The sequence below is a fragment of the Physeter macrocephalus genome, chromosome 12 (assembly GCF_002837175.3).
Source record: "Physeter macrocephalus isolate SW-GA chromosome 12, ASM283717v5, whole genome shotgun sequence".
Taxonomy (NCBI): Eukaryota; Metazoa; Chordata; class Mammalia; order Artiodactyla; family Physeteridae; genus Physeter; species Physeter macrocephalus.
Window position 1 is genome coordinate 40,540,832 of NC_041225.1, and position 24,030 is coordinate 40,564,861.

The window sequence follows — 24,030 nt, forward strand, 5'->3', positions numbered from 1 at the left end:
CACAAGACATGCCACATGATTCCATTATCCCCATATGACCACTTGAGAATTATAATGATCCAATATGTTCTACAGTGAGTTCTCATATTGCCTCCCTTTGCTTATTTCACTACTTAAAGGAAGTCCAAGTATGCTATTAGCAGAAATTTTACAACAAAAGTTCATTGGAAAAGATGAAACTAAATTAAAAGCTCCTCAATCTGTGGCTTCCAATAAACAATTCCTCATTATCATTACTAACTTAAAAGTGATGAACTAATTTTGCTATGTGCATAAGCAAAGTGATTTAAAATACTACAAGCAGCTCATGCAGCTCAATATCAAAAAAACAAACAACCCAATCCAAAAATGGGCAGAAGACCTAAACAGACATTTCTCCAAAGAAGATACACAGATAGCCAACAAACACATGAAAGGATGCTCAACATCACTAATCATTAGAGAAATGCAAATCAAAACTACAGTGAGGAATCATCTCACACCAGTCAGAATGGCCATCATCAAAAAATCTAGAAACAATAAATGCTGGAGAGGGTGTGGAGAAAAGGGAACCCTCTTGCACTGCTGGTGGGAATGTAAATTGATACAGCCACTATGGAGAACAGTATGGAGGTTCCTTAGAAAACTAAAAATAGAACTATCATGTGACCCAGCAATCCCACTCCTAGGCATATACACTGAGAAAACCATAATTCAAAAAGAGTCATGTACCACAATGTTCATTGCAGCTCTATTTACAATAGCCAGGACATGGAAGCAACCTAAGTGTCCATCAACAGATGAATGGATAAAGAAGATGTGGCACATATATACAATGGAATATTACTCAGCCATAAAAAGAAATGAAACTGAGTTATTTGTAATGAGGTGGATAGACCTGGAGTCTGTCATACAGAGTGAAGTAAGTCAGAAGGAGAAAAACAAATACCGTATGCTAACACATATATATGGAATCTAAGAAAAAAAAATGTCATGAAGAGATTAGTGGTAGGACAGGAATAAAACACAGACCTACTAGAGCATGGACTTGAGGACATGGGGAGGGGGAAGGGTAAGCTGTGACGAAGTGAGAGAGTGGCAGGGACATATATGCACTACCAAATGTAAATTAGATAGCTAGTGGGAAGCTGCCGCATAGCACAGGGAGATCAACAGATAGCTAGTTGGAAGCAGCTGCATAACACAGGGAGATCAGCTTGGTGCTTTGTGACCACCTAGAGGGGTGGGAGAGGGAGGGTGGGAGAGGGAGGGTGGGAGGGAGACGAAAGAGGGAGGAGATATGGGGATTAGCTGATTCACATTGTTATAAAGCAGAAACTAACACACCATTGTAAAGCAATTATACTCCAATAAAGATGTTAAAAAAAAGTGATTTAAAATAAAATGTTACATCAGTCTATCAGAGATGGACTAAACATGAGGTCTATAGTGGCTTAACAATCTTTGAAATATTGTCATCCTAATTTTCCCCACAGTATAAAAGGACTAGCTCCCCAAATAAAATATAATTTTGAATTCCACAAACTAAAGAGCAGCAAGAGCCTACAGCTTGCACAAAGCCCAAGGGCAGCAAGGAGAATAGAAGGGCAAACATAAAAGAACACCAGGAAACAAAATGATCTGAAAATGTCAAAGCCACTATAAAACAATGACACTATTAAAAAACAAGTGTTTTAAACTTCCCTTTCTCCTCAGTGTCTTCAATGAATGCTCCTTCTATCTCTTCACCATATCTTAAATCTGGCTCTCCCCTATGATGGACTCTCTTCCTTTCAAGGCCCTGCAGAAGAGACCTCACTATTCTCTAACACTTCGTATACCTCAATGAGAGCAAAGACTTTTGCAACACACCACTCCCAGCACCTAATACCAATGAGTGAGTGAAAACACCTCTGACTGGGGAAGTATAGAGGGGGTTGTTTGCTCCACTTATAGTTCATCCTACTGTAAGAAGCTCTCCTCCTCTAAGATTGAAGCCATCTGCTTCCATCTATCAACTTCCTAGTCATTCTCACACATTCCCTGAAAACCTTGACCCTTAAATGTCAGTTTCACTTGCCATTCCATAAGTTAGGTGATTTCAAAATCTGGGCGGCCTGACTGAGCCAACACCTTTCTCCCATAATTCATTATCTTGATCAAATTCAAAGAACTTCACCTATATCCAATTTAAGCAACTAATTCCAGAAGCCACAGCCTAGAACAGTGGTGTGCATATCAAAATCCACTAGAGGGCTTCTTAAAACCCAGATGCCCCACCCCCAGAGTTTCTGGTTCAGAAGATCTAGGATAGGGTCCCAAAACTTGCATTTGTAACAAGTTCTTAGGTGATGCTGCTGATCCTGACAACAACTTTAACAATGACAGGCCTATGTCTTTTCATTACCCAGAAATGGTTTACATCCAAAGCATCCTAAAACTCTGATAGCCCTTCTCCAGCTCGATCTTTGACCCTTTTAGACTTCACTCCCAACATACCTGCTATTTGATCACAGCCCTGCTCAAAATCTATCTACTTGTTTTCAGTCAATAATTCCTTTCATCCTGTATATCTGCTATTTTCAATGTTGACCAATTTCCTTAAGGCCCCAATCCACCCTCTACCATCCGTATTCTCCACAGATCACCTCAACTCTTAATTAACAGAGAAAACAGAGGTCAGGAGGCAGGAACTACTTTATTTCCTCTGACACACCTTCACACTTCTCCATTTCAGTAACCAACGTCACCTCCTTCATTCTAGCCTCAGAAAGATATTCCTTCTCCAGTCCAAGATAATGTTTCTAATTATTTTCTCAATCCCACACTCTACCATTGCCTCCAAATCTCCGCTTCATCTAATAGCACTTGTCATGCCTATAATTTCAAACTCTCCCTCACTATTGGCAAAGCATATGTATTTTTTATTTTTTAAAATAAATTTATATATTTATTTTTGTCTGCGTTCGGTCTTCATTGCTGCGCGCGGGCTTTCTCTAGTTGTGGCGAGCGGGGGCTACTCTTCGTTGCAGTGCACCGGCTTCTCATTGTGGTGGCTTCTCTTGTTGCAGAGCACAGGCTCTAGGCATGTGGGCTTCAGTAGTTGTGGCACGCGGGCTCAGTAGTTGTGGCTCGCGGGCTCTAGAGAGCAGGCTCAGTAGTTGTGGCACACAGGTTTAGTTGCTCTGCGGCATGTGGGATCTTCCCGGACCAAGGATTGAACCTGTGTCCCCTGCACTGGCAGGTGGATTCTTAACCACTGTGCCACCAGGGAAGTCCCTGTATTTTTAATTTTAATAGATGCTGACAGACTGCTTTCCAAAAAGACTGTTACATTATGGCAGAACACTGGAAGTTTATTTTCAGAACAGGTTAAACCAAAGAGAGATTCTGGATCAGAAGTCTTAGCCCAGTTGAGAACAAAAGCACTAAACTGAAAAGAAACACTGAAACTCCAACCTCCTCTCCCTTGTTCAGCTCTGAACATTAGCAGACAGGCTTCCATTCCTCAAATAGGATACTTGGAAGATTCCTTCCTGGAAAACTGAACAATCCAAGAAACAGCTACAGATACTGAAAGCTGGAAATCCTCCAATGAAATGCTGGGTCCCTAGCCAATCACCTTAAGGTGAGGATTACCTAAGGTAACCAACCACTCCGTTTTGCCCATCCTGTTGTCATGGTTTTAGTACAGAAAGTCATGTGTCCTGGAACACCCCTCAGACTAGGATGGCTGGTCACCCTAGGCATACATGTGGACAAGCCCCACCCCTGAATACAAGCTTCCAATAAATTTTTTACGTCTTCCTCTTAAAAACGAAAGGGTAGGGCTTCCCTGGTGGCGCAGTGGTTGAGAGTCCGCCTGCTGATGCAGGGGACACGGGTTCGTGCCCCAGTCTGGGAAGATCCCACATGCCGCGGAGCGGCTGGGCCCATGAGCCATGGCTGCTGAGCCTGCGCGTCCAGAGCCTGTGCTCCGCAACGGGAGAGGCCACAGCCGTGAGAGGCCCGCGTACAGCAAAAAAAAAAAGAAAAAAAAAAAAAAAGAAAGGGTAGTCAAGGATTATCAAACATTTGAGGAAAAACAAACACTAATAGAAACAGAAAAAGGAATGCAGCAAAAACTCTAACAATGCAGGAAGCCAAAAAAAAAGATAATGCACCCACAAAACACATGAAAAGAAGGGTATAAAAAAGAAAGAACACACAGCTCTGAGAATTGAAGTTAAGCTTCTGGCTTAAAAAGGTCCACCGAAATCCAATGTATGAAAAACAACCATACCAAGGTGCCTGACTATAAAATTTCAGAATATTAGAACAAAGAAAAGATCTAAAATATTTTTTTGCTGGGGGAGGGGGGGAGCTTCACATACAAAAGATAAAAAATCAGAATAATATCAAGACTTCTCAAAAACAGTCTGAACCCTGGAAAACAATGAACATGCCCTCCAAATTCTAAGGAAACCACGATCTCCAACCTAGAACTCTAAGACGTTTTCTGACATGCTAGAACTGTAAAAGATTACTTCCCATGCACCTCTTCTCAGGAAGCTCCTAGAAGGTATGCTCCACCAAAAACAAGGGAATAAACCCAGAAAAAAAAATACAGGATCCAGGAAACAAGGAATCCAACCAGGAGAAAAGTGAAAGGAGTCCCCAGGATGGCCTGTATAAGAAGCCTAGACAGCACCCAGTCTAGACTGGAGCCGAAGAACACAGAGTCCTGGGAGGGACAGCCCCCGAAAAACAAACCAAAACAAAACAGAAACCCTATTACTCAAAAAATGAGAAGTTTTTTTCACTTCTGGAGAATAATTTTAGGATAAATTACCGATTGAAACATAGAAAACTAAGCAAATAAAAGGGACAACCATTAATCCAGGGAAAACAAACAAAAATGTACAAGAAAAGAAATCATAATACCCCATAGGCCTAGCTGTGTACATGAGATGATATAATATGATACATATTAACAGTTTCATTTTTAATCTTTAGGCTGATATATATATACACACACACATATATTTTTCAAGCTCATATTTTTAAAAAGTGCTTCGAATACCTACAATCAAGCATCTTCCCCTAACATTCTATTGATACTGATCCAGCATAAATCACAAATGACCCAGTCGACAAATCCCAGAATAAATAAACGTTCTACCATAATCTTATAATCATCTTGAAATGAGACAGTAAAAAATATTTTTAAAACTGTCAAAAAATATTATTTGATAAAGTTCTAATTATTCTAAATATTGTTAAGAGATTTTAAAAAGCAGATTATAAAACTACTTATGGTATACACTGTGATTTTAAAAATGCATATAATATATATACTATTAATGCATAGATGACAAACAAAACGTCCAGCCACTGAAGTATCAAGGGTGGTTGTTATCAATGGTTTGAGTGATTCTATTTCCTTCTATAAGGATTTTTATATTTATCAAATTCTCTCGAAATCAGAAATAGTTATAAGTATCTGTATACAGTCTTCTAATCCAGATTTTTAAACTTACCAGGAATAATGAAAATAAGCAGCTTAGGCCTGTTGGCAATTTGAGCGTTAATGAGGTCAGTCCAGGGCCCACATTTTAGAACCTGGGTTTCAATTCCACAGCATAGAATGAATTCCTCATGCACAGGAATTTCTTCCTTGATTTCTGAGTCCATTTCTAAATAAGGGGTGAAGAACAATATGAAGAGTCACTAAAATATAAAACTTTGAGCCAAAGACAATATTCGAGAATAAAAAAGACAATTCAATATACCTAGAAGGAAATGTCACAAAGAGATATGAGAGAGATATGACTATTCAGCTATTCTAGCTTACAGGATTGAAAAAAAAATTAAACCACAAGAGAAGAGAGAAAGAGGGGCATGTCTTTGGTGAAATTAAAGACTACGGAGGAGTGTGAATCAAAACAAAAATGCCACCACTCTCCTCTCCAGTCTAAATTGACAATATCCATGGCTAACTTCCACTTTCCCTCTGCTGGAATTCTTGTATAGCTATATGCTCTACCAGTGAGAGAAGTCCCCGTACCTTCACCTGGAGGCTATGGCTGCCCTTGTACTCGCTCAGATAGAACTGTAAAGAGGGACAGTGAACTCCCTGATGAGCTTTTTCCTCTAGAGTTTTTTCCTCTATTAATCCTCTCATCCCAAATTCTGTAAGTATATTTTTATACATTATTAAAGCATTACATTATTAAATTATGAAATGGATAGGTGGAAGAAAACAGAATATGAGATAACATCATGAACAATTTTCTGAATAATCAAGATATGTGCAAAAATGCAGTCCCAAATTATTTATATTACCCCTCCACCTATGCCTCTGCCTTCTCTGTGTCTGTCAGTACAACCATGTCCCAAGCTTTCATTTTTCTTCCTATCCTCCTCTTCAACTATCCTCCTTTCATTCAGAGCCCTCTAGAGTCTAGATTATAAGTACCCTTAAAGCTTTTTCTCCTCTTACCACTTTATGCCAAGCTTGTACTCTGGTCTACCTTGTCCCTGCATTTCCTCGGTGTCTTCATGCTTTTCTGCTCCTATACCTTTGCTAATGGTTTTACTCTGCCACCACTTCTGGAATGCTTTCCCCCTTGTGCAACTTATCAATTTATTGCCTCCAAATTCATCCTTCATTGCCTTCTCTGGAAAAATGGATCTGGATCTTTTAAATATTTTTCCTCTGCCAACTGATATGATGTTAACCTTGAAGAGTGTGCTGGAGAGAGACACTGCAGGAAGAAGGATTTCTCCCCTGGTTTCAATGTACCCTCACAGAAGATTTCTAGAGCACTTGTCCCCTCACCCCTGTGCTCAGGCTGTGAGGTCTCTCTAGAGCAGTGACTTCCAACCAGAGACAATTTTGCTCCCAGAAGACGTATGGCAATAAATAAAAATAGTTTTCAATGTCACAACTTGGTATCAGGGGAGGTGTTACTACCAGCATCTAGTGAGTAGAGGCCAGGGATGCTGCTAAGCATCCTACACTGCACAGGACAGTGCCCACAACAAAGAATCACTAGCCCAAAAGGTCAATAGTGCCAAGGTTGGAAAAATATCTGGAATGAAAAATTTTCACTTAAAAAGTGGGGACTCCTTTCAAAATTATATTAAAAATATACTGACTGACTAAATAAATAAAAGTATCATCTCACCTTTTCTTGTGGATTGATTTTTAGTTCACTTATAAATGTCACTGTAGCCCAATCTTTGAAACGATCACAAAATACAGTATATTTATAAAGGTCTTATGACATTTGTAAAGTGTTAGAAACAATATTAGATTTAACTGTTATACACAGTAATAAATTAGAGCAATGACAGAGAGAACACTGGCTAAATTTAAGATTTGCACCACAAGAGAATCCAAAGTTATTAACCTTATTCAACTCATAAATACTTAACTTCAAAGTAAATGACATCTTAGGAGTTTGATTAGCCACAAAGTTAATGAGAATGCAAGCAGATATGAAACTTAAACAGTCTATGAAAATTAGAAAACAAAAAAGTAACAACTCTAAAACACTTCAAGTAAAATACAACTGAGAAACACTGAGTTAATGTATGTATTTGTAAAGCATCTTTTTATTTTACTTCACTCTTATGTTTCTGAATCTCACGCAGCCAAATAAAAATAGTAAAGAAAAACTTTACTTTCTTCCTTACCTAAGAACCCAAGGTAATTCAATGCTGCCAACAATGGGCAGGTTAAGACAGGACAATGTGTTCTAATATATATTATTAAAGGCTGATTGTCCCGCCTTCAGCCGCCACCTACAAGCAATTTTAATGATCAGTTTTGATAAGCAGCAAGATTTAGCCTGGATAAAAGCCATGTGTACAGTGTAGATATAATCTGTACAACTTAGGCAATCCTTACTCAGCTAAGCATAGGTGTTCATCTGCTTATATTAAGGGGTTTCTAACTTTATTTAGTAAAATAATTTTTTTCCAATTAAATCTTATACAAACCTAGACAATAAACAAAACTGAAAAGCAGCATTTGATCACTATAAATGAGTCCCTCACTCAGCTTTAGCATCCAAGTAATGTCTGCATTTTATTTTGGCTACTCAAAATTCTACTTTATCCATCATGTAAGAACTGCACATGATAAAAAAGTTTTTTAAAAAACTCATTGCAATGTCCAGGTAGTCTTCAATGAAACTACATTACATTTGAAAAACAGATAGTAAGATACTTTTCTTTCAAAGTTAAAGCACAAACAAAATCTAAAAATAACTTGTATTATTTATCATGTATATAAGGCAGATAAGCTGCTGAAAGTTCTTCAAATGACAAAAATTTTATATATATTATTATCAAATATAAGTTGTGACCTGTGTTATTGTCCCATAGTTACACAAAGCAGAGCATACACTCTGCATGTATCTGCACTTTGACTGGCAATTAATTAGTGGTATTCCTGGGCATAATACTAATCTAGTCACTAATGTAAAGTATTTAGTGACTAGACAAGTGAGGATTAAATTTTTAAAGGCCCAGGGAAGAGATACAAAATTTGTAATTGCTATCAAAACACAATATAGGAAGTACAAATACATACAAAATTGGCAACGGAAGCTTTATTCCAAGTTCTTTTTTTTTTTTTAAATTAGCCTGGTAGCAAACTTTGACATGCTGGTGATCTCTGTAGTATATTAAATGTGTGATATATAATAGAAGTGAGTCTAGGAGTTGTTTTAAATTAGAGAAGCTTTTTTAGTTTAAAATGTACATTAAAATTAAGTTTGATCCTGAAGTGGGTAGGAAGGTGGGTGAAATAGGTGAAGGGGATTAAGAGGTACAAACCTCCAATTATATAATAAATAAGTCACAGGGATGTAATATGCAGCATAAGAAACATGGTCAATAATATTGTAACAACATTGTATGGGGACAGAAGTAAAAAGAGAAATAGACAAATCCACAATCATAGTGAAAGATTCTAACACACCTCTTAGAATGATAGAATGAGCACAGAAAAAAAAATCAACAAAAATATATAAATTTTGATTGACATAATTAATATTTATGTTAAAATAATCAACATAACTGACATATACAGAACTCTATACCAAATAAGTGCAAAATGCATATCCTTTTCAAGTGTACATGGAACATTTACCAAAACTGACCATACACTTGGCCATACAGCAAGACTCAACAAATTTCAAAGAACTGAAATAATATACAGGATGTTCTCTAACCACAGTGGAATTAAGCCAAAAATAAATAACAAAAATAATAAAAAATCTGCCAATTTTTGGAAATTAAGCAATATACTTCTAAATAACTGATGAGGGAAAAGAAGAAATCACCATGCAATTTAGAACTAAACAATAATGAAACAAATAGTGAAAATACGATATATCAAAATGTATAGGATACAGACAAAGGCATGAATGCAAGAAAATTTAAAGTCTTAAAGTACTTTCTAAAATATTTTCTAAAACAGTAGGAAAAAAAGGCTGGAAATCAAGGATCTAACTATTTATCTTAAGGAGTTAGAAAAACTAAATGAATCCAAATAAATAAAATAGAAAAAGTAAAATAACAAAAAATTGAAATTAATGGGATAGGAAAAGAAAGTTTACATTTGAAAAGATTAACAAAGCCAAAAGTTTGCTCTTTGAAAAGACCTATAAATAAATAAACCCCTGAGAAGACACATCAAGAAAAAGGGCACAAATAACCAATATCAGAAGTGAAGAGAAGATATCACTCCAGATTTTATGGACATTAAAAAGATAATAAAAGAATATTATGAGGAGCTTTATGCCAATAAATTTGATGTGGGCAAATTTTGAAACAAACACAAAAAGGCTAGAAACATCTTTATAGTCCTACATCCAGCAGACATTGAATTCATAACTCCTAGTCCAGATGAGAGTCAACACTTAAGGAAGAAATAATACCAATCTTACAGAGTTGGCCAGAGAACAGAAAAAGAGGGCCCATTTATCAACTCATTTTATGAGGCCAGTAAACCTTGGTATAATACCTAACAAGGGCGTTATAAGAAAGGAAACATATGGGACAACCTCTCTCAGAAACATAGGTGCAAAAACTCTATTCGAAATATTAGTAGACCAAATTCAGTGATACATAAAGGGGTATGCATGACAACCAAATTGTATATAAATCAGAAATGCAAGGTTGTTTAAACATTCAAAATGTAATCAATGTAACACATTAGTAGAAAAAAGGAGAAAGATATATAATCATCTCAACCAATATAGAAAATACACTTGATAAAATACAATACAGTCATGAAAAACTCTTAAAAAAGAAGAAATAGAGGGATTATCTTTTACAGAATCTAAGAATCTATAAAAAACCTACAGCAAAAACAACAACAACAAAACCTACAGCAGATATTTTACTAAAGGTGAAATACTGAAAGCACCTCTGAGTTTGACATCAAGACAAGAAAGTCTGCTATCAACACTTCTATTCTGCAGTGTACTTGAGGTCTCTGCCAATGTAATTAGACACAGAAGAGAAATAAATATATATAGATTGGATAGGAAGAAAGATAGCTGTCATTAGTCACAAACACCAAGATTATATACATTATATGGGTGTTCTAGTTATTCATGCTGCATTATTCCAAAACTTGGTGGCTTAAAACAACCATTTTATTTTATTTTTTTTGTGGTACGCGGGCCTCACACTGCTGCGGCCTCTCCCGTTGCGGAGCACAGGCTCCGGACGCGCAGGCTCAGCGGCCATGGCCCACGGGCCCAGCCGCCCCGCGGCACGTGGGATCCTCCCAGACCGGGGCGCGAACCCGGTTCCCCTGCATCGGCAGGCGGACGCGCAACCACCGCGCCACCAGGGAAGCCCAAAACAACCATTTTATTATACTCATGGATTCTGCGGGTCAGGAATTAAGAAAGGGCATAGCAAGAATAGCCTATCTCTAATCTGTAATATCTGGGGCCTTAGCTGAGGAGACTTTTTAATGTGGGCAGGGGAGGGGGGATGCACCATTATGTTTATTAGAAGTTGGATTTCAATGTGTGCACTAGACAGATTACAGAATAAATACCCACACCTTGAGAAAGGGAAGCCCACAATTCATACAAAGTGCTCAATACAGAAAGTTGCTGTGTCAAAATCCAGGCAAGGACCACACTCGGGGCAGCCCGTCCTCTCCCACTGCCGTCAATGAGGGCTGTACTATGGTTTTTTATTTTATTATTTATTTTATTTATCTTTATTATTATTAATATTATTATTTGATTCTCCTGTGGTCACTGGTGGGTGTGATATGTACACTGGGGGCAAGAGTCTTCTGGAAGTGACAGTCCTCTGGAAGTGACAGTCCTCTGGAAGTATCTTTATTCACATGTCTGATGACTGATGCTGCTTTCAGATAGGTTGCTGGCCAGGAATATCTATACATGTCCACTCTGTATGGTCTCTCCACATGGACTATTTTGGGCTTCTTCAGAGCATGAGAACTGGGTTCCAAGAGCAATTGTCTCAAGAGGACCAGACTGAAACTGCATCACCTTTTTAAGACCTAGTCTCAGAAGTCACACAGCATTACTTCCATGTTAGCCACAAGCTCACCCATATGCAAGGTGAGCAAAATGGACCTCTCTAAATAAGGGAAGTATCATATCATATGAATAGTAAGTGGTATGGGAGTTATTGTTGTGGCCAACTTTGGAAAACACAATCTGTCAAAATAGGTTAAACAAAGATTTTAGTTCTGCAGACCCTTTCAAATTATATTAAGAAGATTGTGAAAGACAGAAAAAACACAAGATTTCACTAGAGTTTGGAAGCTATCAAAATAACCTAAGCAAGAAATAAGGGCAAGAGTGGGAAAGGAGTGAATGAGAGACTAAAGTCTTGGTAATAATTCTGTAAGGGAATCTAGGGAAGGGAAAGTGACAAAGATGACTTGGACTCTGATGCTAAAGATGAGGGGAATGGAAACACTACAATCCTATCATCAATAAGCAGTACCATTACTTTTAATTCTTGTAGTCTTTGGGTATAAAATATCTCACTCTTTAATTTGTATTTCTCTGACTACTAGTATATTTGAACATCTTTTCATGTTTGCTGGTCTTCTGGACTTTCTTTTCTGTGAATTGTCTATTCATATCCTTTGCCTGACTTCCAAGTGGGTTATTTATCATTTTCTTATTGGTTTGTGAGACAACTTTGTATATTGCTGATATTAACCCTTTTCTGGACTCCTATACTTAACATATAGCTTCCTAGATGTTTATTTTAATTTTTATTATTCTAGTTTTTACATTTTAACTTTTAAGCCATCTATATAAGAATTCAATTTTGTTTTTCTTACAATAGAGAGCTACTTGTGCTAATCCTATTTAATTTAAAAAAATCATCTTTTCCCCACATTTTCATATACTAAATTTTCATACTTACTAGGAAATACGTTCTTAATCACAGTGCTATAATGTCAATGAATCTGCCAACTGGGTCCATGATTAATTTTTAACTATCTGGTAAGGGTAGAAATCGAACTAATAAAACCAAGAATCAACATTACCTAAATCTCAAGTATGGCCAGTGAAAGTTACCTGTTGTACTTAAAATCGTCAGTGTTATTCAAGGGAAAAAGGGGGAAAGGAGGGAGCTTTCTGAATCTGGAACTATATCACAAAACTCCTTTAAAAGTTTTAGTAAGCAAATGTAAATTTTTCATTTCATTTTTGCTTCTTGGTTTCTTTTTTCTAGAATTCCAAAATTCCCACTCCACCTGCTAGTGGGATACTACAATTTGCCATTTACCAAGGCCTAAATTTCCTTCTTCATTTCCTGCCCCATTTCCCTTTTATTAGGTTTCTAATAAGAAATTGCCTGAAACAAGGAGAGAAAAATTACATGTATTCACTTTTCTTCTACTAATTACAGCAATAATTCTGCTGAGAAGATTAAAATCTTGAGTAAGATGATTAGTTTATATGCACAAATAATCCACAGCTATCATTAATTTTGCTCAGAAATTACATGGATATTCAAAGTAATTCTCCTTAAACGATAAAATACTTTACAAAAGTTAAGAACCAAATGTAATTATAGAATTGAAAAGTATAATACATTTTTTAAAACCTGGTGGATGGGTTCACTAGCAGAGTTAAATTGACAGAACAGGATCAGTGAACTTGAAGACACATCAATAGAATTTACTAAATCTAAACAAGACGAAAACAGACTTTAAAAAAAATGAGCAGGATCTCGGGGACTGGTAGGAAAATAACAAATGGCCCAACGTTTGTATAACCAGAGTCCCAGGGAAATAGAAGAAAGAGTATGGGGCTGAAAAATGTTATAAAAAAATAATGGATAAAAACCTCTTTACTTTGGCAAAACACATAAAACCTACAGATTCAAGAAGCTGAGTTAACCCCAAATAGGATAAAACCGAAGAAATACAATACAAAGCACATCATAGTCAAACTTCAGAAAACTAAAAACAAAGAAAAAAATCTATAAAGCAGCCAGAGAGAAATGACATATTACCTACAGGCAAACAATAATTTGAATGTCAGCAGATTTCTCATCAGAAACCAAGGAGGCTAGGAAGAAGTGGCAAACGTTTTTCAAGTGCTGAAGGAAAATAACTCTCAACCCCAAATTCCTTATCAGAAAAAACTATCCTTACTATCCTTCAAGAATGAAGGAGAAATAAAGATATTCTCAAATGAAGAAAAACTAAAGGAATTTGACACTAACATATCTACCTCTTAAGTAAGGTCTCTTAAAGGAAGTTCTCCAAACAGAAAGGACTAAGTGAATAAGGTTTAACTTCAGATAAAAAAGAACAATGGAATAGGTAAAAGCAGTGGTAAATATAATGGATTATGTTTCTCATCATTAGCTTCTTCAATAATATTTCATGGTTGAAGCAAAAGTTTAATGTGGTATTCAGCGTATGTAGAGGAAATCTGATAATTATATTTAAAAAATGGAAAGGGTAAAAGGATGTAAATGTAAGTGAGGTTTCTACACTTCACTTAAGATAGTAAAATGTCACTACAAAAGTAGGCTGTGTGATGTTATGTATATATACCATCATACCTAGGGCAACCATGAAAAAAAAAGTATACTAAGAGATATACTCAAGAATGTAAATAAGTCAAATAAAATTCTAAAAAGCATTTAAGTAATGTACAAGGAGGCAAGAAAAGAGAAACAGAAAAATGATAACAGAGGAAACCAACAACAATAAATAATAAAATGGTTGAATTAAGCCCTAACATATCAATGATTATTTTAAATACAAATAGTCTAATTATACTGGTTAAAAGGCAGAGATTGGTAGAATGGATTTAAAAAGAAACATGACCTAACTATATGTTGCCTACAAGAAACTCACTTCAAACATAATGACATTGGTAGGTTGCAAATAAAAGAATGGGAAAAGATATATCATGCTAATATTATTTTTTTAAAAAAGCAACAATGGCTATCCAACTATCAGATAAAGTACACTTTAAAGCAAAGAAAATTACTGAACAAGGAGGGACATTTCATAATGATAAGATTAATCCACCAAGAAGACATCCTAAATATGTACGCACTGAAGAACACACATTCAAAATACATAAAGCAAATACCAATAGAGCTAAACGGAGAAACAGAAAATTCCACAATTATAGTTGGAAACTTTTAGCAATGAAAACAACTACTAGACAATCAATAATGTATGGAAGAATCTAACAATACCATCAACCAACAGGATACAATTGACATGCAATTGACATCCAACAACAGCAGAATACACATTCTTTACAAGTGCCCATGGAACATTCACCAAGATACACCTCATCATGAGCCATAAAACAAACGTAAATTTAAAAGAACTAAAATCATACAGCTTATGTTTCTGACCATTATGGAATAAAACTAGAAATCAGTAACAGAAAAGACAACAGGTAAATCTCCAAATACTTGGAAATCAAAGAGCACACTTCTAAATAATCCATGGGTCAAACAGGAAGTTGCAAAGGAAATTTTAAGAATACATAGAACTCAATGAAAATGAAAAGACAATACACCAAAATTTGTGAGATGCAACAAAAGCAATGCTGAGAGGGAAATTTATAGCACTATATGCTAGCATTAGAAACAAGAAAAGGTCTCAAATTAATAATCAAGAAACTAGAAAAAAGAATAGCAGAATAAACCTAAAGCAAGCAGAAGAAAATGATGGAGCAAAAATCAATAAAATTGAAAACAGAAAAATTAAATAAAGTGCTAGTTCTTTGAAAAAGATCAATAAAATCAATAACCCACCACTGAAAAAGAAAGAAGATGCAAATTACTAACATCAGGAATGAAACAAGGGTTATCACTAAAGACCCTACAGAATACTATTACCCTGATACCAAAACTGGACAAAGACACTACAAAAAAAGAAAACTACATGGGAATTTCCTGGCAGTCCAGTGGTTAGGACTTGGCACTTTCACTGCCTGTGCCTGGTTCAATCCCTGGTCCCTGGTTGGGGAACTAAGATCCCACAAGCCATGTGGTGTGGCCAAAAAAAAAAAAAAACCAAAGAAACGAACCAAAAAAAAAACCCCAAAACAAAACTACACACTAATACCTCTCATATCTATACCTTAACAAAATATTAACAAATAGAATCTAGCAATGTATAAGAAGAATTATGTGGGATCTATTCCATGTATATTCAACATTGAAAAATCAATCAGTGTAGTCCACCATATCAAGATGCTAAAGAAAAAACATACGATCACATGAATTAACTAAATGCACACCCTATGACACAACAATTGTACTACTGGGCATTTTTCCTAGAGAAATGAAAACATATTCACAGAAAAACCTTCAAGCAAAGATTCACAGTAGTTCTATTTGTAACAGCCCATAACTGGATACTATGCAAATGTCCTTCAACAAGTGAATGGTAAAACCAACTGTGGTACAACCATACCATAGAATAGTACTCAGCGATAAAAAGGAACAAACTATTGACAAACTCAACAACTTGGATGGATCTTAAAGGAATTATGCAACCTGTCTCGTGTAGAAAAATTAAAAAAACCCAAGGGTGACAGTTTACAGTAAGGCCTATGTGTGGATGAAAAGCAGCATGAGCACCAGGTGTCTGCTGCAAAGAACTTCAAGAGAGCTGTGAAAGTCAGTGTACGGGTCATTCTTTAAGAGTTGATGTTTACTAAGTGCTTATTACACGTAAAGCACTGTTCCAAGTGTTGTATGAATTATCTCAGTTAATAAAATAATCTTATCAAGTGGCTACTAATGTGCCCCATTTTATTCATGAGAAAAAATGAGACAGACTATTTCTGAAAAATACCATGATGCATGCCACTCGGTAGAGGCAACAAAAGCCGCAACTGTTTCCCCAAAATTCTGCACTCCAAATTCAAGGGAGCAAGCGCCGTTTTGACCTTGGCGCCACGGAGAAATATTACAGCAGCTAGAGTGAACCTCAAACAACTGGTTAGGGGAGTGTCAAGTTCAGAGATTGGTTCAAGAGTCAGTTCTCAAGGATACCTGGTGTAACAAATTTGGAAAAGGCGTGGGGGAGGAAGTTGATCCTGATGAGAAACTCGATTCCAAACCAAAAGAGCCCGTTAATGGACAAGGTTGGAAACTGAGACCCAGGGAGGGAAGAGAGTGCCTTGCCCAGGGCTAGAGGCTTGGCTGGTACAAGAACTCAGACCTTTGGAGTCCCCGGCCCAGACTCAAGTCACTTCTAGTCACTTCCTCCCTGCCAGTCGCCTAACGTCCTGGACCTTACCCCCCACAGGGGCCGCCATAAGACTCTCCACAGGCGGGCTACAGTTAGCAGTACAAATGGTACGTTCCCGCTGGGCAAGCAGCCAAAGGGGCTCCCGGCCAAAGCGGCCCCGAACCCCCGAGCGGTCGCAGCCGTCTGGCTAAGGACAGCACGGGCTCTGCGAGGAGCCATAGACAGGAAGAGTTCCAGCTCCCGCATGCCTGCCCGGCCGTCCTTTCTCCTACAAAGTCACCCCGAGCGTGGGAGGCAGGTCCTCACCTGTCAGCCTAGAAGGCAGCTGGCTCTACCGCGGCCGTCTTGGTTAGGCGTCACCAGGACCGGAAGTCCCGCCTCCCTCTGACGTCACAGCGCCGCGCCGCGCCGCGCGCCGCTCGCGGGAACTGGTGCCTTTAGGACACGTGGTGTGGCCGGGGTTGCGAGATTTTTGACCCTGGGTTGGGTCCTGTGGCCCAGATCCAGCGAGAGCGCTGGGAAGCTGTCGCTATGCTGGAACTTTCAATTCCCTTTCATTTGAATTTCATCCGCCTCTTATTTTAGTCATCCTTGATACACTTCAGCTTCCCTTTCTCCAGTTCTCCCCCATGCCCATGTTTCCCTTCCTACGTTACTGGTTGCATCTCTTCCCTTACTTTCCCCACATTCACAGGGAAGTTGGTTCTCAGTTGCCCTGTTTATTAGCATTAATATGCCCAGCCTCTGCTACTCGGCCCTTTAGCAAAATGCTGAAAATGCCTATTCCAGAGGTATTTCGAGCTTACCACATCCAAGCTCCATGAAGACAAAGGTCATATTCATCTTGCGAACTGTTGGCATCCTCAGCACCTGGCACGTAATAGGTGAGTGGCATATATCTGTTCAAAAATGCAATAGAGAAAACAAAGTAGTTTTATAGCCAAGGGTAGAAGCAGACAAGTAGAGTGGCAAATCAGTAATCTCCCCCACACATGGAAGAGAAGACTTGATCCTTTTTCATTCAACATCTCAGTGATAGGCACCACCTTCCAACTAGTTGTTGGAAGTTGACTGGTACCTCTTATAGGCACCACCTTCCAACCAGTTGTTGGAAATTGATTGACTGGTACCTCTTCATTACCTTCCCTGCTTTCACTTTACTTCCTAAATATAATAGTTAACCCAATGAGTTTAGAAGATGCCACTCACTGTGCTAAGAGCTTCTCATGAATCAACTCATTTTTAATCCTCACAGCAACCCCAATGAAGTCAGTGTTAATGTGTGACCATAGAGTTTGGAAACATAGACAAATGCACAAAATAAGTGAATGATTACATTGCAGTGACATTACATGGTATGTTCAAGGTGTTGTCCCTCGTTACTAATGCACAGCTCAATGTGTGCAAAATTCCGATGAGGGTGGTTCAAATGCAGCAGTTCTTTCAATTCTTGCATATGCATTTATGGTGCATTGCTCAAGTGATTTGTGTCTCTGATTTCATTAAATAAGGCTGTGCCAGAAAAGTTAACCAATGGGGTTCCTTTTTTTTTTCTTTAAATCTATCTTTCCAGACCTTTGGCCAGTCTGTGTTATTATCCCCATATTATTTGCTGTTCAAATAGTTTCTACTTTCTAGGCACTTATTAGGATTGCACTTCCCTTATAGTTCAGGGGTGGGGAGTGGAGGAAGGGAGGGACCAAGGGGATGTGAGTAATTCTGGCCAATGAGTTGTGAGGAGAATGCTGTGTCACTTCCAGCCTGAGCAGTTGATTTCTTGTGTGAGATGCTCCAAAACTTCACTTTTTCCTTTGGTGAGGTGATGGCAACATTTGAATGATGTCTGTCGCAAGAGCCTGTGTCCTTCAGTAGCTGCTGCTACGTAAAGCCTGTTGACCATCCTGTGATGAATACTTTGGAGAAAGAAAGAAACCTCTGTTGTTACTTTTGGTGTTCTTACAATGTAGCCTGTCCTAATTGATACACAGGGACAGCCACACAGAGAGGATCTTTTTTCTCACGCTCTTGATTTTAATTCTAAATACTCAGGGGAGACTTTCTGATTGCCTCGTCTTGGGTCTGGTTGTCAGCAATTGTCCAATCATCAGTAGCAAGCACTAGGGGTCATACTGTACCTTGTAGACAGGGACCCTCTTCTACAGTTAAGGGGATTTTAGTGAGCAGGCAAACATTCCACAAAGGTGTCTACTACAAGCAGACATGGCTATAAAATTAGACCATTGTATACTGATTTAAAAGCAATAAATGAAATTGAAACAGTTTCACCTTTTACAAGAATTTTAGACTCTCATTACTCATTCAATGTTTATTGACTACCTATTACATTCCAAACACTCTTCCAGGCACAGAGGACACAAAGGCAACCCAGAGAGAAAAACACTTGCTCTCACCAAAACCCAAAATAAACAAATAAAATACATTGACATATAGTAACAGTGGAAGAGGAACTAAAAGGCAGGGTAAAAGAGAGTGAGGGGTGCATTCATTACCTACTGCTGCTTAACAAATTACCCCAAAACATAGCAGCTTAAAACATTTATTATCTCGCACAGTTTCTGAGGGTCAGGAATCCCGGAGAGCCTACCTGGAGCTCAAAGTCTTTGAGGTTTCAGCCAAGCTGGTTGGTCAGGGCTGCAGATATCTCAAAGCTCCACTGAGGCTGGAAAATCCAGCACTAAGCTCAGTCACGTAATTGTTAGCCAGCCACTGTTCCTCACTTGGCTGTTGGCCAGAGGCTGAGCTACTCCAGGGGCATCTGGGGACTCATTATAAAAGCATTCAGGGGCTGACTCCACATTTCATTAATCTAGCAGTGTCCACAAAGAGATGCAGTGTAGGGTCTTCTGACTGTTTAACTTCATGACTGCATCGCAAGGAATAATTTATGGAAAGAAAGCTTCAAAAGGTAAATTTAGGCTTATGTAGAATAATTATTCTAATTATGGAACTCTAAGGAATGTAAATTACTAGAAGGAGAGACTTTTGTCAAATGAGAGTAATGGCTAATATTTCCTGAACATTTACTGTGCCAAGTTTTGTGCTAAATGCTTTACATAGGTCTAGAAGGGAAAGAGAAGTTTGAGGACAGAGTTCAGAATGATGGTCTCAGATAAATGGTCCCCTCTTTGCCCAAACCGTATGGATTCATGTCTGAGTCCTAGCAAGAGAAGCATTATGGCAGGAAGCAGAAAGAAGAAATCTCCCGCAAAATCTCTGAGAGATTTTGGGGTCCCAAGGCAATGCAGCTCAGGAACCACTGTGACAGAGTACCAAGGAAACCTGCCTTCTGTTGAGCAGAGAAGCTGTGCAGTGTCGCGTGGACAGGGGATGATTTAAGGAGACTGTCAACCACATGTAGCACTTACAGGGAAGAAGTTGCAGGGGAGGTAGTGTCTCAGCCTCCTGCCATTTCATGGGCAACATCATTGAAGAGGAAGAGGAAAAAAATAAAAAGTTTGCATTTCTGATATGGCCCAGATCAACTATGCAGGGATCTTTAACAACAGCTCCTAGAAACTGCCACAGCTGTTGGGGACACTTTAGCGGAGGTAAGAGAGTAGCTGGGGACACTTTGCAGAAGTGATTGAGGGCCCACAATTGTTTCATTGTTCCTCCGTTCTGCTATTTGCTGAATAAGTGCTACATCATTTTATATAAGAGACTTGAGCATCTGCATATTTTGGAATTGGTGGTGCCAGAATCCTGGAACCAATCCCCTGTGGATACCAAGGGATGACTGTATTACTGTTTCATGTGACTTTTGATAAGTGTTTAATCTTGATAGAGAGAAAGCTAATTGACTAATTTATGTTTTCCTCTAATGTTTGGGTTTCTTTTGGCTTAGCCATGTGTATTAGTTTTTAAGTTTATAGCTTAAAAATTCATTGTGCTGTGTCCTTAAAAACTGCAAAGGAATTCTATTCTCAGTCCAAGCCAACCAGACTAACATATTTGTTTCACACTCTCAGTAGCAAGCTTAATGAGGCCCAGGCCTATGATTTAGCTCTCTGTGAATTATCCAATAGAGATATTTTTCTCCACAATTCTGGGTACCACACAACAGAGGAACTAAAATGTCTACTATTCTCTTGTTCTGTTATTATGGTTTCTCTGTTCAACTTCTGCTTTCTTCGATTTAGATCCTTTTAAAAGAGTCGCATGCTTTCCTATCTTTTCATAGTCTAGTTCCTGAAAACTAAAAAGTAGTCATGTCATTAGCACAGAGTACATTTTCATTTATGGTCTTCTTTAGAATTCCTTACTGAAATTGATAGCGTTAAACAAAAAAATTTTTTTAAATGTTGAATTTCTGACATTATTAAAGTATCTTAACTTTTAGTTTAAGCATCATTCATTTTTGTAACATTTCAGAGAGGCCAGAGAACCACATTCATTTTCCTTTTCTCTCACTTTTTAAAAAATCTTTTTTTCCCAGATGGTAAAATTGAGATATGGACCACAAAGAGTATCTCTGGGGACTGAGTGGATGCCCGGACTTTTGGCTGCCCACATCTGGCCTTCTCCCAATGCTTGGGGAGATGTTCCACATGATAAATTTTATAACATCCTAAGCATTGTGCTGGGCTTGGTAACTCCTTCTAGCTGAGGAAATGAGAGCATCCCACATAAAACTGTCCTGATGTTATAGACAAGCTCATCATCAAGTGCCATATTGAATAGCATGCTTTTAAGAGTTAGAAGAGGGGGAATTCATTGAACTACAAATTGGGTAAGAAGAGCTTTTGACTGAAAGGAGTTCTTGAGTCCTGCCTTGAAAGATAGCTACTATTTGCATAAAGGAGAAAGAAAATGGCATTCTAGATGAGGAGATTGATTTAACAAAATATAATAGTCTAAATTAAATGGTCTAAGAGGCATGATCCTGTGGAGAAAAGTTGACTCTAGTCTCAGCTTTGCACAATCAAGACTAATAATGCTTTTCTGTACATCTTTATTGGAGTATAATTGCTTTACAATGGTGTGTTACTTTCTGCTTTATAACAAAGTGAATCAGCTATACGTATACATATATCCCCATATGTCTTCCCTCTTGCGTCTCCCTCCCTCCCACCCTCCCTATCCCACCCCTCTAGGTGGTCACAAAGCACGGAGCTGATCTCCCTGTGCTATGCGGCTGCTTCCCACTAGCTATCTGTTTTACATTTGGTAGTGTATATATGCACATGCCACTCTCTCACTTCATCCCAGCTTACCCTTCCCCCTCCCCGTGTCCTCAAGTCCATTCTCTAGTAGGTCTGCGTCTTTATTCCCGTCCTGCCCTTAGGTTCTTCATGACCATTTTTTTTTTAGATTCCATATATATGTGTTAGCATACGGTATTTGTTTTTCTCTTTCTGACTTACTGCACTCTGTATGACAGACTCGAGGTCCATCCACCTCACTGCAAATAATTCATTTTCATTTCTTTTTATGGCTGAGAAATATTCCATTGTATATATGTGCCACATCTTCTTTATCCATTCATCTGTCGATGGACACTTAGGTTGCTTCCATGTCCTGGCTATTGTAAATAGAGCTGCAATGAACATTGTGGTACATGACTCTTTTTGAATTATGGTTTTCTCAGGGTACATGCCCAGTAGTGGGATTGCTGGGTCTTGAAAGTGTGCTTTAAGCCAGGTGTCCCCAAGCCCCGGGCCACAGACCGTTGGTGGGCTGCAGCCTGTTAGGAATGGGACGGCACAGCAAGTTTGTAGATTTTTTGATGATGGCTATTCTGACTGGTGTGAGGTGATACCTCATTGTAGTTTTGATTTACATTTCTCTAATGATTAGTGACGTTGAGCATCTTTTCATGTGTTTTTTGGCTATCTGTATATCTTCTTTGGAGAAATGTCTACTTAGGTCTTCTGCCCACTTTTGGATTGAGTTGTTTGTTTTTGTGATATTGAGTTGCATGAGCTGCTTGTAAATTTGGAGATTAATCCTTTGTCAGTTGCTTCATTTGCAAATATTTTCTCCCATTCTGAGGGTTGTCTTTTCGTCTTATTTATGTTTTCCTTTGCTGTGAAAAAGCTTTGAATTTTCATTAGGTCCCATTTGTTTATTTTTGTTTTTGTTTCCATTTCTCTAGGAGGTGGCTCAAAAAGAATCTTGCTGTGATTTATGCCATAGGGTGTTCTGTCTATGTTTTCCTCTAAGATTTTTATAGGGTCTGGCCTTACATTTAGGTCTTTAATCCATTTTGAGTTTATTTTTGTGTACGGTGTTAGGGAGTGTTCTAATTTCATTCTTTTACATGTGGCTGTCCAGTTTTCCCAGCACCACTTATTGAAGAGGCTGTCTTTTCTCCATTGTATATTCTTGACTCCTTTATCAAAAATATGGTGACCATATGTGCATGGGTTTATCTCTGGGCTTTCTATCCTGTTCCATTGATATATATTTCTGTTTTTTGTGCCAGTACCATACTGTCTTGATGACTGTAGCTTTGTAGTATAGTCTGAAGTCAGGGAGCCTGATTCCTCCAGCTCCATTTTTCGTTCTCAAGATTGCTTTGGCTATTTGGGGTCTTTTGTGTTTCCATACAAATTGTGAAATTTTTTGTTCTAGTTCTGTAAAAAATGCCAGTGGTAGTTTGATAGGGATTGCATTGAATCTGTAGATTGCTTTGGGTAGTAGAGTCATTTTCACAATGTTGATTCTTCCAATCCAAGAACATGGTATATCTCTCCATCTGTTTGTATCATCTTTAATTTCTTTCATCAGCATCTTATAATTTTCTGCATACAGGTCTTTTGTCTCCTTAGGTAGGTTTATTCCTAGGTATTTTATTCCTTTTATTGTAATGGTAAATGGGAGTGTTTCCTTAATTTCTCTTTCAGATTTTTCGTTCTTAGTGTATAAGAATGCAAGAGATTTCTGAGCATTAATTTTGTATCCTGCTACTTTACCAAATTCATTGATTAGCTCTAGTAGTTTTCTGGTAGCATCTTTAGGATTCTCTATGTATAGTATCATGTCATCTACAAACAGTGACAGCTTTACTTCTTCTTTTCCGATTTGGATTCCTTTTATTTCTTTTTCTTCTCTGATTGCTGTGGCTAAAGCTTCCAAAACTATGTTGAATAATAGTGGTGAGAGTGGACAACCTTTTCTTCTTCCTGATCTTAGAGGAAATGGTTCCAATTTTTCACCATTGAGAATGATGTTGGTTGTGGGTTTGTCATATATGGCCTTTATTATGTTGAGGTAAGTTCCCTCTATGCCTACTTTCTGGAGTGTTTTTATCATAAATGGGTGTTGAATTTTGTCAAAAG

At 38.0% G+C, this 24,030-nt stretch overlaps 1 protein-coding gene and 1 long non-coding RNA gene across 6 annotated transcripts in view; one reads left to right on the top strand and one right to left on the bottom strand.

The window, feature by feature from the left end:
* LDAH (lipid droplet associated hydrolase) overlaps positions 1–17,123 on the bottom strand; it is a 94,159-nt gene extending 77,036 nt beyond the window's left edge. For all 5 annotated transcript variants that reach the window (XM_055089057.1, XM_028496563.1, XM_007127303.4 and 2 more), the window contains exons 1-2: positions 17,036–17,123; positions 5,499–5,654 (exon numbers count right to left, since the gene is read on the bottom strand). In XM_055089057.1, the coding sequence (XP_054945032.1) occupies positions 5,499–5,652 (154 nt within the window). In that variant the 5' untranslated portion in view covers positions 5,653–5,654; positions 17,036–17,123. The remainder of the gene's footprint in view (positions 1–5,498; positions 5,655–17,035) is intronic.
* A 127-nt stretch (positions 17,124–17,250) lies between these two features.
* Positions 17,251–24,030, top strand: part of LOC114487346 (uncharacterized) — a 71,441-nt gene continuing 64,661 nt past the window's right edge. Inside the window, exon 1 of the long non-coding RNA XR_003682382.1 lies at positions 17,251–17,613. This is a non-coding gene — a long non-coding RNA (uncharacterized lncRNA). The remainder of the gene's footprint in view (positions 17,614–24,030) is intronic.